The 15862-nt window shown below is 50.7% G+C and overlaps 2 protein-coding genes across 9 annotated transcripts in view; both read right to left on the bottom strand.

Annotated features, from left to right (window-relative positions):
- Window positions 1–352: 352 nt before the first annotated feature.
- The window catches only part of LOC140716556 (uncharacterized), a 42097-nt gene continuing 26587 nt past the window's right edge, over window positions 353–15862 (bottom strand). For 5 of the 8 annotated variants that reach the window (XM_073029384.1, XM_073029399.1, XM_073029391.1 and 2 more), the window contains 12 exons: window positions 15600–15860; window positions 14109–14381; window positions 13542–13805; window positions 12878–12907; window positions 9552–9812; window positions 8062–8334; window positions 7472–7735; window positions 6808–6837; window positions 3449–3709; window positions 1936–2208; window positions 1491–1754; window positions 353–382 (listed from right to left, as the gene is read on the bottom strand). In XM_073029384.1, coding sequence (XP_072885485.1) covers window positions 366–382; window positions 1491–1754; window positions 1936–2208; window positions 3449–3709; window positions 6808–6837; window positions 7472–7735; window positions 8062–8334; window positions 9552–9812; window positions 12878–12907; window positions 13542–13805; window positions 14109–14381; window positions 15600–15860 — 2471 coding nt within the window. In that variant the 3' untranslated portion in view covers window positions 353–365. The remainder of the gene's footprint in view (window positions 383–1490; window positions 1755–1935; window positions 2209–3448; window positions 3710–6807; window positions 6838–7471; window positions 7736–8061; window positions 8335–9551; window positions 9813–12877; window positions 12908–13541; window positions 13806–14108; window positions 14382–15599; window positions 15861–15862) is intronic. The other 3 variants (XM_073029416.1, XM_073029425.1, XM_073029407.1) reach the window with 3 other exon arrangements.
- On the bottom strand, window positions 9820–12868 carry LOC140716591 (uncharacterized). The gene is made up of 2 exons (XM_073029445.1): window positions 12612–12868; window positions 9820–12520 (listed from the first exon to the last, which is right to left on the bottom strand). The coding sequence occupies exon 2, from the start codon at window positions 12437–12439 to the stop codon at window positions 11357–11359; it is 1083 nt and encodes a 360-aa protein (XP_072885546.1). The 5' UTR covers window positions 12440–12520; window positions 12612–12868; the 3' UTR covers window positions 9820–11356.

The following is a 15862-nucleotide window of genomic DNA, read 5'->3' as shown; positions in this document are numbered from 1 at the left end:
AGTGACAAGAGCTGGGAAGCCCAGCGTTGACCGGTGTCCAACACGGTTCGTACCTCAGGCCGTGGCAGAGGAGTTGGAGGAGGATTCTCCTTTGTCAGAAGTTGTGAATGGAAGAACAGGCAGGAAAACATTTATTACCAATGCAGTGCAGACTCGGAGAAACAAGGACAGCCACATCACACAATACACCACTGCACAAACACAGGTATATACGGGTAATCTCACACACTGACAGAGACATACAGAAAAGTATTGCGCATACACACACGTGGAACCCCTGCTCTGTTGATGGGACACAGCGAACATGAACAATGTAACACAACCACCCAGCTGTGATTTACAGTGAACTTACTTTTGGTGGGATCTTAGCCTTTGTTCCCTGCTGAAAAACACAAACAGATAGTGAGAACACTCCCACATCCCCAGCATATAACCAGATAGATTCAGTACCTGCCCAGTGGGCACTGAATCCCAATCAAACAGAACTCAAGCTACAATTTGTGAAAGGAGACACATCCAACAGGACCAGCAGGGGACCCAACTCATTGTAAGGCCATAAGACGGAACAAAGCTGGTGTGTGACAGAGTGGTCAGTGGGAGGTTTGGAGTGACCATTTACTCTAATACTGGCCCTGGTCAGGTCCACCAGGTATGGATGCACACGGTAATGAGAGGCTCAGGTGGGACAGGTAGGAGGAACTGATTTCCCAGAGCAGAGGAGTCCATAATCAGAGTCTGTAAGTGAGGAGCAAGAACATTGGGAGTGACCGGAGGAAAGAATGTTCTCCATCTCCTCCCAAAGGGTGGCTGGGATTGAACACACTGAAGGAGTGGTGAAGACAGACTCTCATATCACTGAGGATAGATCTAGATGAGTGTATGAGTAACGAAGATAGAGATGGCAAGGAAATGGGATCAGATATGCAAGTAAGTGATCATTAATGAGAGGTCAGGCCAAAGGCACTAATTCCATACAATCTGACTCGATTACTCTTGCACCGGGGGAAAGTGGAGTACAAAGTGTCCGTTAGTCAATGAGATGATAAGAGGCTTAGAAAATGTGGACAACCAGCTTTTGCTTTCACCAGGGAAGCAACGCCTAATACCAAAGAACATCTTTGGGAGGTGATTGCAGAAAGTATAGCAGTGATGTCAGAGGGGAGCATGGAAGACTGCTGTGGTGGTGCTGGAGACTGGCACAGTAAGGACAGTTCTGAGACTCTTAGTTAGGCACATGGATGAAAGAAAAATGGACAATTTGTGACAGGGATGTGTTCGATTGACCGTGAAGTGGGTTAAGTGGTCGGCACAAAATTGTGGGCCAAAGGGCCAATACTGTGCTATACAGTCCTGCTCCATGACCCTACAGAGAGAGGCAGAAACAACACGGATACTGTTATAGTGGGAGAAGGAAAAGTGTTGGGGAATGGTGGGGTGAAGATGGGCAACGTTGGATGCCCATGTACCACACAGCCAGTGGTGTTTCTTACCGAGGAACAGGACGAGGGGCTCGTAGAGACCCCGGTGTTCCACCCAACAGGAGAATATCGCAGTGTCCATGGGCTCCACCATCACCATCCTGGTCAGCTGGTAGGTGTTGTCGTGATTGGGCAGGATCCCGTGGGAATGGGTCTCCTCTAGAGTCCGGCCATTCCGCAGAATAGTCATGTCGATGGATTGAGGGTAGAAGCCAGTGGCCACACAGGAGAGGAGGCTGCCATCCTTGGAGGCGGTGAACCAGACTTCGGGGGGATCTGGGATGGGGGAGAAAGAGGAAGCATTAAGTGGAGGTAGAGAGTGGATGGGAAGAGGAGATTGTAGGGAGAGGTTGCAGAGGAGGTGGCAAGGGGTGGGCAGGGGAGGGTGGAGATGGGGGTTGCAGACATTGAATTCCACTCCCAGGCACACACATTGACCACTCTCCCGTGCACTCACTGGGTTTCAGGTGACTCTCCCCGGCCCTGACGTATCTCTTCACCCGTTCGATGCACTCCTGCTCCAGGTATCCCTTCAAACCCTGGTTCATGGCCGTGTTCCGGTCCCACTTGGCCTTAGTGATGACACCCCAGGGCACAGGGGTCACCCAAACCATCCAGTCCTTGTCAAAGGAGATGAAGTCTGACCCGTCCCAGCCGTACTGATTGAACCCGGTGGTGGTCCCGTCATCACGGAGCTCACAGCCGTACATCCTCTGGAGAAAGTGGATCCCTGGAACACATCATCCATTGGTGAGTCGTGGGGCTGCAGACAACTTTCCGTGCTGCAGATGTGGCTCATTCTTCCACTCCCCCAGGTGGAATCAATATTCACCCCCACACGTTCCCCCACCCTTCACAGTCCCTACTGTCACCGCTGCACAGACCCCATCGTCACTTCTGCACCGCACCCCACCATTGACCCATCCCTACCATTAGCTCCTATGCCACCCCTCACCCTACCTTCACTCTATGCCTCCCCATCACTGCACTTGACTCCTGCCCTGTCCGTACCATCACACACCCCTCCCCACCCGGTATGATCTCTACCGTCAGCCCCCACACAAAACCTACCATCACACCTGCTCTCCAAAATACCCACTGTCATCCCTCACAATCACTGCCAACCCACCACCACAATACTCCCTCCCCACTTGCACCCGCACTCTCCCCAACATCACCTACCACACCCCTGCACATTCCCTATCATCACCCCCTCCCCAAAACACTCTTTATTATCAAACCCCTACCCCAACACTGCTCCTACTCTCACCCCCACCCCTGCTCAAAACTTACCATCAACTGTCACCCCAACACAATTACCACTGACTCCCCTGCCACCCCTTCAATCCCTAACATTGCCCCTGCCACCTCTTGCAAAATCACTGACAACACCCCCACCATCCCTCCCACATTCTCTAACATCCCCCTGCACACCCCCATGATCATTAACGTCACCCCTGCCATCCCCAACAACCTCTAACTTCAACCCTGCGCATCCCCATGATCACTAACGTCACCCCTGCCACACACCATAACCCTTAACGTCACCCCCAAACATGTCCCCACTTTTCCTTATGCCATCCTTGCCACCCCACTATCCCTAACGTCACCCTTGCCATCCCCCACAATGCCCAACAATACCCCCGCCACCCAAATCCCTAATGTCATCCCTCCCACCTCTCCCACATGTCCTAACGTCACCACTGCCAGCCCACAATCCCTGTCACCACTGCTAACCCCCACAATCCCTAATTCACAGCCCACAATCGCTAATGTCACAGCCAGCACCCCCACCACAATCTATTGCAATACCCCCACCCCAATCCCTAACATCACCTCCACCACCTCACAAACCCCACCGTCACCCCCGCACCCCTCCCATCCCACAATCTCTACCATTACCCCCCTAATCCCCAACACCTGTGTGCTCCCCTCTGCCACCCCTCCCCCCAGCATGGTTCCCCACTCACCACCCGTCTGGTTGGTCCGCATCATGAGGGTCTGGATTTTGACCTGGGCCCACTGCTCGTGGCTCCGAGAGATCTGTGTCGCCCGTTCCCAGTAGTCAGATCCCTGACTCTCCGCCATCCACTGCTGACGGGGAACCGTCCGTCCCAACACACTGTCGTAGTAAATGATCTGCTCCTCGTCCACATACCCGACTTCCATGAACTCAGGGACCCCCGACCCCGGGGTCACCGCCGTGTAGAAATGACGGAGAGAGTGAGAGCCTGGAGCCAGAAGAGAGAGTCAGAGAAGAACCTATACCTGAAACCAGCACCCAGAGACCCAGGATGCTGAGCTCGACCCCCGACCCCCTGAGAGAATCGGAGTCCTAAAACCGGAGAATCAGGTCTGACCCTTCACCCCAAGGGGCATTTGAAATGCATCTGAAGACAGTGAGACCAGAAGACCTTAAGACAAAGGAGCAGAAATCGGCCATTTGGCCCATCGAATCTGCTCCGCCATTTCATCATGAGCTGATCCAATCTCCCCTTTAGTCCCATTCCCCCGCCTTCTCACCATAACCTTTGATGCCCTAACTACTCAGATACCTATCAATCTCTGCCTTAAACACATCCAAAGACTTGGCTCCACTGCCACCTGTGGCAACAAATTCCATAATTCACCACACTCTGGCTAAAAAAATGTTTTTTATTTCTCTGTTCTGAATGGGCGCCCTGCAATCCTCATGTTATGTCCTCTCGTATTAGACTCCTCTACCATGGGAAACAACTTTGCCACATCCACTCTGTCCATGCCTTTCAACATTCAGAATGTTTCTATAAGGTCCACCCTCATTCTTCTAAACTCCAAGGAGTACAGTCCAAGAGCGGTCAAACGATCCTCATATGTTAACCCTCTCATTCCCAGAATCATTCTAGTGAAACTTCACTGAAACCTCTCCAATGTCAGCACCTCCTTTCTTAAATAAGGAGCCCAAAACTGCACACAGTATTGCAAGTGAGGTCTTATCAGTGCTGTATAGAGCCTCAACATCACATCCCTGCTCCTATACTCTATTCCTCTAGAAATGAATGCCAACATTGCATTTGCCTTCTTCACCACTGACTCAACCTGGAGGTTAACCTTAAGGGTATGGTGCACGAGGACTCCCAAGTCCCGTTGCATCTCAGAACTATGAATTCTCTCCCCATTTAAATAATAGTCTGCCCGTTTATTTCTTCTACCAAAGTGCATGACCGTACACTTTCCGACATTGTAATTCAGTTGCCACTTCTTTGCCCATTCCCCCAATCTATCCAAGTCTCTCTGCAGACTCTCTGATTCCTCAGCACTACCAGCCCCTCCACCTATCTTTGTATCATCAGCAAACTTAGCCACAAAGCCATCTATTCCATAATCCAAATCTTTGACATACAACGTAAAAAGAAGCGGCCCCAACGCGGACCCCTGTGGAACAGGGCAGTCAACCAGAATGGGATCCCTTTATTCCCACTCTCTGTTTCCTGCCAATCAACCATCGCTCTATCCACGTATGTAATTTTCCCGTAATTCCATGGGCTCTTATCTTCTTTAGCAGCCTCATGTGCGGCACCTTGTCAAAGGCCTTCTGAAAATCCAAATACACAACATCCACTGCATCTCCCTTGTCTAGCCTACTTGTAATTTCCTCAAAAAAATTGCACTAGGTTTGTCAGGCAGGATTTTCCTTTAAGGGAATCATGCTGAGTTCTGCTTGTCTTGTCATATGCCTCCAGGTACTCCATAACCTCATCCTTGACAATCGACTCCAACAACCTCCCAACCACCGATGTCAAGCTAACAGGTCTATAATTTCCTTTTTGCTTCCTTGCCCCCTTCTTAAATAGCGGAGTGACATTTGCAATCTTCCATCCTCCGGAACCAGGCCAGAGTCTATCAACTTTTGAAAGATCATTGCTAATGCCTCCGCAATCTCCACTGCTACTTCCTTCAGAACATGAGGGTGCATTCCATCTGGTCCAGGAGATTTATCTACCCTTCCATCTGGTCCAGGAGATTTATCTACCCTTAGACTATTCAGCTTCCTGTGTATTTTCTCGGTTGTAATTGTGACTGTGCATATTTCTCTTCCCTGACACCCTTGAATGTCCGTGATATTGCTGATGTCTTCCTCAGTGAAGACTGATGCAAAATACTCATTCAGTTCCTCTGCCACCTCCTTATCTCCCATTACAATATCTCCAGCATCATTTTCTATCGGTCCTATATCTACTCTCACCTGTCTTTTACTCTTTATAAACTTGAAAAAGCTTTTAGTATCCTCTTTGATATTATTTGCTAGCTTCCTTTCATAGTTCATCTTTTCCCTCTTAATGACCTTCTTAGTTTCCTTTTGTAAGCTTTTAAAAACTTCCGAATAATCTGTCTTCCCACTAATTTTTGCTTCCTTGTATGTCCTCTGCTTTGCTTTTACTTTGGCTTTGACTTCTCTTGTCAGCCACGGTGGCATCCTTTTTCCATTTGAAAATTTCTTCTTCTTTGGAATATATCTGTCTTGCACCTTCCTCACTTCTCGCATAAACTCCAGCCACTGCTGTTCTGCCATCCTTCCCGCTAGTGTCCCTTTCCAGTCAACCTTGGCCAGTTCCTCTCTCATGCCACTATAATTTCCTTTACTCCACTGAAATACCGACACATCGGATTTCGGTTTCTCTTTCTCAAATTTCACAGTGAGTTCAATCATGTTGTCATCACTGCCTCCTAAGGGTTCCTTCACTTCCATCTCTCTAATCACCTCTGGTTCATTACACAATACCCAATCCAGTACAGCCCATCCCCTATTGGGCTCAACAACAAGCTGTTCTAAAAAGCCATCTCGTAGACATTCTACAAATTCTCTCTCTTGAGATCCAGTGCCGACCTGATTTTCCCAATCCACTTGCATGTTAAAATCCCCTACAATTAACCTAACACTGCCCTTCTGGCAAGCCTTTTCTATTCAACACGTACAAACAAGCTGGATGAACTCAGCAGGTTGGGCAGCATTCGTTGATTTTTCAGTGGATGCTGCCCGACCTGCTGAGTTCATCCAGCTTGTTTGGACGTGTTGATTTGACCACAGCATTGCAGAGTACCTTGTGTTTACTAAGCCTTTTCTATTTCCTTCTGCAATTTGTAATCCACATCTCTGCAGCTGTTTCGAGGCCTGTAGATAACTGCCATTAGGGTCCTTTTACTCCTGCGATTTCTTAGCTCAACCCATAAAGATTCTGTACCTTCCGATTCTACGTCAACTCTTTCTAATGATTTAATATCATTTCTTACTATTAAAACATGAACAATGTAACACAACCATTCCAGCTGTGATTTACAGTGAACTTACTTTTGGTGGGATTGTAGCCTTTGTTCCCTGCTGAAAAACACAGACAGATAGTGAGAATGGTCCCACATCCCCAACATATAACCAGATAGATTCAGTACCTGTCCAGTGGGCACTGAATCCCAATCAAACCGAACTCAAGGTACAATTTGTGAAAGGAGACACATCCAACAGGACCAGCAGGGGCCCTAACTCATTGTAAGGCCATAGAAACATAGAAAACCTTAGGTAACGTGGACAGCCAGCTTTGGCTTTAACCAGGGAAGCAATGTCTAATACCAAAGAACATCCTTGTGAGGTTGATTGAAAGGAAGTACAGTGGGAGGATGTCAGAGGGGTGTGTGGGACACTGTTGTGGTGGTGCTGGAGACTGGCACAGTAAGGACAGTTCTGAGACACTTAGTTAGGCACATGGATGAAAGAAAAATGGACAATTTGTGAGAGGGATGTGTTCAATTGACCGTGGAGTGGGTTAAGAGGTCGGCACAACTTTGTGGGCCAGAGGGCCAATACTGTGTTATACAGTTCTGCTCCAGGACCCTACAGAGAGAGGCAGAAACAACACGGATACTTTTATAGTGGGAGAAGGAAAAGTGGTGGGGAATGGTGGGGTGAAGATGGGCAACGTTGGATGCTCATGTACCACACAGCCAGTGGTGTTTCTTACCAAGGAACAGGACAAGGGGCTCAGGGAGACCCCGGTGTTCCACCCAACAGGAGAACATCGCAGTGTCCGTGGGCTCCACCTGCACCGTCCTGGTCAGCTGGTAGGTGTTGTCGTGATTGGGCAGGATCCCGTGGGAATGGGTCTCCTCTAGAGTCCGGCCATTCCGCAGAATCGTCATGTCAATGGACTGAGGGTAGAAGCCAGTGGCCACACAGGAGAGGAGGCTGCCATCCTTGGAGGTGGTGAACCAGACTTCGGGGGGATCTGGGATGGGGGAGAAAGAGGAAGCATTAAGTGGAGGTAGAGAGTGGATGGGAAGAGGAGATTGTAGGGAGAGGTTGCAGAGGAGGTGGTGGTGGCAGAGGTTGTGGCGGGGGGGCAGTGGAGGTGGCAAGGGGTGGGCAGTGGAGGTGGCAAGGGGTGGGCAGTGGAGGTGGCAAGGGGTGGGTAGGGGAGGTGGCAGGGCAGAGGTTGTGGCGGGGTGGGCAGGGGAGGTGGCAAGGGGTGGGCAGGGGAGGGTGGAGATGGGGGTTGCAGACATTGAATTCCACTCCCAGGCACACACATTGACCACTCTCCCGTGCACTCACTGGGTTTCAGGTGACTCTCCCCGGCCCTGACGTATCTCTTCAACCATTCGATGCACTCCTGCTCCAAATATCTCTTTCTCTCAAGATTGCCAGCCGTGTTCTGGTCCCACTTGTCTTTGGTGATGACACCCCAGGGCACAGGGGTCACCCACACCATCCGGTCCTTGTCGAAGGAGATGAAGTCTGACCCGTCCCAGCCGTACTGATCGAACCCGGTGGTGGTCCCGTCGTCACGGAGCTCACAGCCGTACATCCTCTGGAGAAAGTGGATCCCTGGAACACATCATCCATTGGTGAGTTGTGGGGCTGCGGACAGCTTTCCGTGCCGCAGATGTGGCTCATTCTTCCACTCCCCCAGGTGGAATCAATATTCACCCCACACGTTCAACCACCCTTCACAGTCCCTACTGTCACCGCTGCACAGACCCCATCGTCACTTCTGCACCGCACCCCACCATTGACCCATCCCTACCATTACCTCCCATGTCACCCCTCACCTTCTGCACAGTCCCCACCCACACCCAACCATCACTCTGTCTCCCCACCACTGCACTTGACTCCTGCCCTATCCCTACCGTCACCCACACTTCCCCACCCTGTATGATCTCTACTATCAGTCACAACACAAAACCTACCATCACACCTGCTCTCCAAAATCCCCACTGTCATCCCCCACAATCCCTGCCATCCCACCACCACAATTCCTTACGTCACCTCCAACCAGCCCCACAATGCCCACCATCACTCCCACAACAGCCCCCACCCCATATGGTCCCTAACATCACTCCCTCCCCCCTCGCACCCGCACTCTCCCCAACATCACCTCCCACACCCCTGCACATTCCCTATCATCACCACCTCCCCCAAACACTCTTTATTGTCAAACCCCTACCCCAACACTGCCCCTACATTCGCCCCCACCCCGCTCAAAACTTACCATCAACTGCCACCCCAACACAATCACCACTGACTCCCCTGCCACCCCCTCAATCCCTAACATTGCCCCTGACACCCCTTGCAGAATCACTGACGACACCCCCACCATCCCTCCCACATTCTCTAACATCCCCCTGCACACCCCCATGATCACTAATGTCACCCCTGCCACCCCACACTATCCCTAACGTCACCACTGCCATCCCCCACAATGCCCAACAATACCCCCACCACCCAAATCCCTAATGTCATCCCTCCCACCTCTCCCACATGTCCTAACGTCACCACTGCAAGCCCACAATCCCTGTCACCACTGCTAACCCCCACAATCCCTAATTCACAGCCCACAATCGCTAATGTCACAGCCAGCACCCCCACCTCTATCTATTGCAATACCCCCACCCCAATCCCTAACATCACCTCCACCACCTCACAAACCCCACCGTCACCCCCGCACCCCTCCCATCCCACAATCTCTACCATTACCCCCCTAATCCCCAACACCTGTGTGCTCCCCTCTGCCACCCCTCCCCCCAGCATGGTTCCCCACTCACCACCCGTCTGGTTGGTCCGCATCATGAGGGTCTGGATTTTGACCTGGGCCCACTGCTCGTGGCTCCGAGAGATCTGTGTCTCCCGTTCCCAGTAGTCGGGTCCCTGACTCTCCGCCATCCACTGCTGACGGGGAACCGTCCGTCCCAACACACTGTCGTAGTAAATGATCTGCTCCTCGTCCACATACCCGACTGCCATGAACTCAGGAACCCCCGACCCCGGGGTCACCGCCGTGTAGAAATGACGGAGAGAGTGAGAGCCTGGAGCCAGAAGAGAGAGTCAGAGAAGAACCTATACCTGAAACCAGCACCCAGAGACCCAGGATGCTGAGCTCGACCCCCGACCCCCTGAGAGAATCGGAGTCCTAAAACCGGAGAATCAGGTCTGACCCTTCACCCCAAGGGGCATTTGAAATGCATCTGAAGACAGTGAGACCAGAAGACCTTAAGACAAAGGAGCAGAAATCAGCCATTTGGCCCATCGAATCTGCTCTGCCATTTCATCATGAGCTGATCCAATCTCCCCTTTAGTCCCATTCCCCTGCCTTCTCACCATAACCTTTGATGCCCTAACTACTCAGATACCTATCAATCTCTGCCTTAAACACATCCAAAGACTTGGCTCCACTGCCACCTGTGGCAACAAATTCCATAATTCACCACACTCTGGCTAAAATTTTTTTTATTTCTCTGTTCTGAATGGGCGCCCTGCAATCCTCATGTTATGTCCTCTCGTATTAGACTCCCCTACCATGGGAAACAACTTTGCCACATCCACTCTGTCCATGCCTTTCAACATTCAGAATGTTTCTATAAGGTCCACCCTCATTCTTCTAAACTCCAAGGAGTACAGTCCAAGAGCAGTCAAACAATCCTCATATGTTAACCCTCTCATTCCCAGAATCATTCTAGTGAAACTTCACTGAAACCTCTCCAATGTCAGCACCTCCTTTCTTAAATAAGGAGCCCAAAACTGCACACAGTATTGCAAGTGAGGTCTTATCAGTGCTGTATAGAGCCTCAACATCACATCCCTGCTCCTATACTCTATTCCTCTAGAAATGAATGCCAACATTGCATTTGCCTTCTTCACCACTGACTCAACCTGGAGGTTAACCTTAAGGGTATGGTGCACGAGGACTCCCAAGTCCCGTTGCATCTCAGAACTATGAATTCTCTCCCCATTTAAATAATAGTCTGCCCGTTTATTTCTTCTACCAAAGTGCATGACCGTACACTTTCCGACATTGTAATTCAGTTGCCACTTCTTTGCCCATTCCCCCAATCTATCCAAGTCTCTCTGCAGACTCTCTGATTCCTCAGCACTACCAGCCCCTCCACCTATCTTTGTATCATCAGCAAACTTAGCCACAAAGCCATCTATTCCATAATCCAAATCTTTGACATACAACGTAAAAAGAAGCGGCCCCAACGCGGACCCCTGTGGAACAGGGCAGTCAACCAGAATGGGATCCCTTTATTCCCACTCTCTGTTTCCTGCCAATCAACCATCGCTCTATCCACGTATGTAATTTTCCCGTAATTCCATGGGCTCTTATCTTTTTTAGCAGCCTCATGTGCGGCACCTTGTCAAAGGCCTTCTGAAAATCCAAATACACAACATCCACTGCATCTCCCTTGTCTAGCCTACTTGTAATTTCCTCAAAAAAATTGCACTAGGTTTGTCAGGCAGGATTTTCCTTTAAGGGAATCATGCTGAGTTCTGCTTGTCTTGTCATATGCCTCCAGGTACTCCATAACCTCATCCTTGACAATCGACTCCAACAACCTCCCAATCACCGATGTCAAGCTAACAGGTCTATAATTTCCTTTTTGCTTCCTTGCCCCCTTCTTAAATAGCGGAGTGACATTTGCAATCTTCCATCCTCCGGAACCAGGCCAGAGTCTATCGACTTTTGAAAGATCATTGCTAATGCCTCCGCAATCTCCACTGCTACTTCCTTCAGAACTCGAGGATGCATTCCATCTGGTCCAGGAGATTTATCTACCCTTAGACTATTCAGCTTCCTGTGTATTTTCTCGGTTGTAATTGTGACTGCGCATATTTCTCTTCCCTGACACCCTTGAATGTCCGTGATATTGCTGATGTCTTCCTCAGTGAAGACTGATGCAAAATACTCATTCAGTTCCTCTGCCACCTCCTTATCTCCCATTACAATATCTCCAGCATCATTTTCTATCGGTCCTATATCTACTCTCACCTGTCTTTTACTCTTTATAAACTTGAAAAAGCTTTTAGTATCCTCTTTGATATTATTTGCTAGCTTCCTTTCATAGTTCATCTTTTCCCTCTTAATGACCTTCTTAGTTTCCTTTTGTAAGCTTTTAAAAACTTCCGAATAATCTGTCTTCCCACTAATTTTTGCTTCCTTGTATGTCCTCTGCTTTGCTTTTACTTTGGCTTTGACTTCTCTTGTCAGCCACGGTTGCATCCTTTTTCCATTTGAAAATTTCTTCTTCTTTGGAATATATCTGTCTCGCACCTTCCTCACTTCTCGCATAAACTCCAGCCACTGCTGTTCTGCCATCCTTCCCGCTAGTGTCCCTTTCCAGTCAACCTTGGCCAGTTCCTCTCTCATGCCACTGTAATTTCCTTTACTCCACTGAAATACCGACACATCGGATTTCGGTTTCTCTTTCTCAAATTTCACAGTGAGTTCAATCATGTTGTCATCACTGCCTCCTAAGGGTTCCTTCACTTCCATCTCTCTAATCACCTCTGGTTCATTACACAATACCCAATCCAGTACAGCCCATCCCCTATTGGGCTCAACAACAAGCTGTTCTAAAAAGCCATCTCGTAGACATTCTACAAATTCTCTCTCTTGAGATCCAGTGCCGACCTGATTTTCCCAATCCACTTGCATGTTAAAATCCCCTACAATTAACCTAACACTGCCCTTCTGGCAAGACTTTTCTATTCAACACGTACAAACAAGCTGGATGAACTCAGCAGGTTGGGCAGCATTCGTTGATTTTTCAGTGGATGCTGCCCGACCTGCTGAGTTCATCCAGCTTGTTTGGACGTGTTGATTTGACCACAGCATTGCAGAGTACCTTGTGTTTTCTAAGCCTTTTCTATTTCCTTCTGCAATTTGTAATCCACATCTCTGCAGCTGTTTCGAGGCCTGTAGATAACTGCCATTAGGGTCCTTTTACTCCTGCGATTTCTTAGCTCAACCCATAAAGATTCTGTACCTTCCGATTCTATGTCAACTCTTTCTAATGATTTAATATCATTTCTTACTATTAAAACATGAACAATGTAACACAACCATTCCAGCTGTGATTTACAGTGAACTTACTTTTGGTGGGATTGTAGCCTTTGTTCCCTGCTGAAAAACACAGACAGATAGTGAGAACGCTCCCACATCCCCAACATATAACCAGATAGATTCAGTACCTGTCCAGTGGGCACTGAATCCCAATCAAACCGAACTCAAGGTACAATTTGTGAAAGGAGACACATCCAACAGGACCAGCAGGGGCCCTAACTCATTGTAAGGCCATAGAAACATAGAAAACCTTAGGTAACATGGACAGCCAGCTTTGGCTTTAAACAGGGAAGCAATGTCTAATACCAAAGAACATCCTTGTGAGGTTGATTGAAAGGAAGTACAGTGGGAGGATGTCAGAGGGGTGTGTGGGACACTGTTGTGGTGGTGCTGGAGACTGGCACAGTAAGGACAGTTCTGAGACTCTTAGTTAGGCACATGGATGAAAGAAAAATGGACAATTTGTGAGAGGGATGTGTTCAATTGACCGTGGAGTGGGTTAAGAGGTCGGCACAACTTTGTGGGCCAGAGGGCCAATACTGTGTTATACAGTTCTGCTCCAGGACCCTACAGAGAGAGGCAGAAACAACACGGATACTTTTATAGTGGGAGAAGGAAAAGTGGTGGGGAATGGTGGGGTGAAGATGGGCAACGTTGGATGCTCATGTACCACACAGCCAGTGGTGTTTCTTACCAAGGAACAGGACAAGGGGCTCAGGGAGACCCCGGTGTTCCACCCAACAGGAGAACATCGCAGTGTCCGTGGGCTCCACCTGCACCGTCCTGGTCAGCTGGTAGGTGTTGTCGTGATTGGGCAGGATCCCGTGGGAATGGGTCTCCTCTAGAGTCCGGCCATTCCGCAGAATCGTCATGTCAATGGACTGAGGGTAGAAGCCAGTGGCCACACAGGAGAGGAGGCTGCCATCCTTGGAGGTGGTGAACCAGACTTCGGGGGGATCTGGGATGGGGGAGAAAGAGGAAGCATTAAGTGGAGGTAGAGAGTGGATGGGAAGAGGAGATTGTAGGGAGAGGTTGCAGAGGAGGTGGTGGTGGCAGAGGTTGTGGCGGGGGGGCAGTGGAGGTGGCAAGGGGTGGGCAGTGGAGGTGGCAAGGGGTGGGTAGGGGAGGTGGCAGGGCAGAGGTTGTGGCGGGGTGGGCAGGGGAGGTGGCAAGGGGTGGGCAGGGGAGGGTGGAGATGGGGGTTGCAGACATTGAATTCCACTCCCAGGCACACACATTGACCACTCCCCCACACACTCACTGGGTTGCAGGTGACTCTCCCCGGCCCTGACGTATCTCTTCAACCATTCGATGCACTCCTGCTCCAAATATCTCTTTCTCTCAAGATTGACAGCCGTGTTCTGGTCCCACTTGTCTTTGGTGATGACACCCCAGGGCACAGGGGTCACCCACACCATCCGGTCCTTGTCGAAGGAGATGAAGTCTGACCCGTCCCAGCCGTACTGATCGAACCCGGTGGTGGTCCCGTCGTCACGGAGCTCACAGCCGTACATCCTCTGGAGAAAGTGGATCCCTGGAACACATCATCCATTGGTGAGTTGTGGGGCTGCGGACAGCTTTCCGTGCCGCAGATGTGGCTCATTCTTCCACTCCCCCAGGTGGAATCAATATTCACCCCACACGTTCCCCCATCCTTCACAGTCCCTACTGTCACCGCTGCACAGACCCCATCGTCACTTCTGCACCGCACCCCACCATTGACCCATCCCTACCATTACCTCCCATGTCACCCCTCACCTTCTGCACAGTCCCCACCCACACCCAACCATCACTCTGTCTCCCCACCACTGCACTTGACTCCTGCCCTATCCCTACCGTCACCCACACCTCCCCACCCTGTATGATCTCTACCGTCAGCCCCCACACAAAACCTACCATCACACCAGCTCTCCAAAATCCCCACTGTCATCCCCCACAATCCCTGCCATCCCACCACCACAATTCCTTACGTCACCTCCAACCAGCCCCACAATGCCCACCATCACTCCCACAACAGCCCCCACCCCATATGGTCCCTAACATCACTCCCTCCCCCCTCGCACCCGCACTCTCCCCAACATCACCTCCCACAACCCTGCACATTCCCTATCATCACCACCTCCCCCAAAACACTCTTTATTGTCAAACCCCTACCCCAACACTGCCCCTACACTCGCCCCCACCCCGCTCAAAACTTACCATCAACTGCCACCCCAACACAATCACCACTGACTCCCCTGCCACCCCCTCAATCCCTAACATTGCCCCTGCCACCCCTTGCAGAATCACTGACGACACCCCCACCATCCCTCCCACATTCTCTAACATCCCCCTGCACACCCCCATGATCACTAATGTCACCCCTGCCACCCCACACTATCCCTAACGTCACCACTGCCATCCCCCACAATGCCCAACAATACCCCCGCCACCCAAATCCCTAATGTCATCCCTCCCACCTCTCCCACATGTCCTAACGTCACCACTGCAAGCCCACAATCCCTGTCACCACTGCTAACCCCCACAATCCCTAATTCACAGCCCACAATCGCTAATGTCACAGCCAGCACCCCCACCACAATCTATTGCAATACCCCCACCCCAATCCCTAACATCACCTCCACCACCTCACAAACCCCACCGTCACCCCCGCACCCCTCCCATCCCACAATCTCTACCATTACCCCCCTAATCCCCAACACCTGTGTGCTCCCCTCTGCCACCCCTCCCCCCAGCATGGTTCCCCACTCACCACCCGTCTGGTTGGTCCGCATCATGAGGGTCTGGATTTTGACCTGGGCCCACTGCTCGTGGCTCCGAGAGATCTGTGTCTCCCGTTCCCAGTAGTCGGGTCCCTGACTCTCCGCCATCCACTGCTGACGGGGAACCGTCCGTCCCAACACACTGTCGTAGTAAATGATCTGCTCCTCGTCCACATACCCGACTGCCATGAACTCAGGAACCCCCGACCCCGGGGTCACCGCCGTGTAGAAATGACGGAGAGAGTGAGAGCCT

Source organism: Hemitrygon akajei, chromosome 2 (genome assembly GCF_048418815.1).
Source record: "Hemitrygon akajei chromosome 2, sHemAka1.3, whole genome shotgun sequence".
Classification (NCBI taxonomy): domain Eukaryota; kingdom Metazoa; phylum Chordata; class Chondrichthyes; order Myliobatiformes; family Dasyatidae; genus Hemitrygon; species Hemitrygon akajei.
Note: the sequence above shows the minus strand (reverse complement) of the source record. Positions and strands in the feature narration are given on the sequence as shown.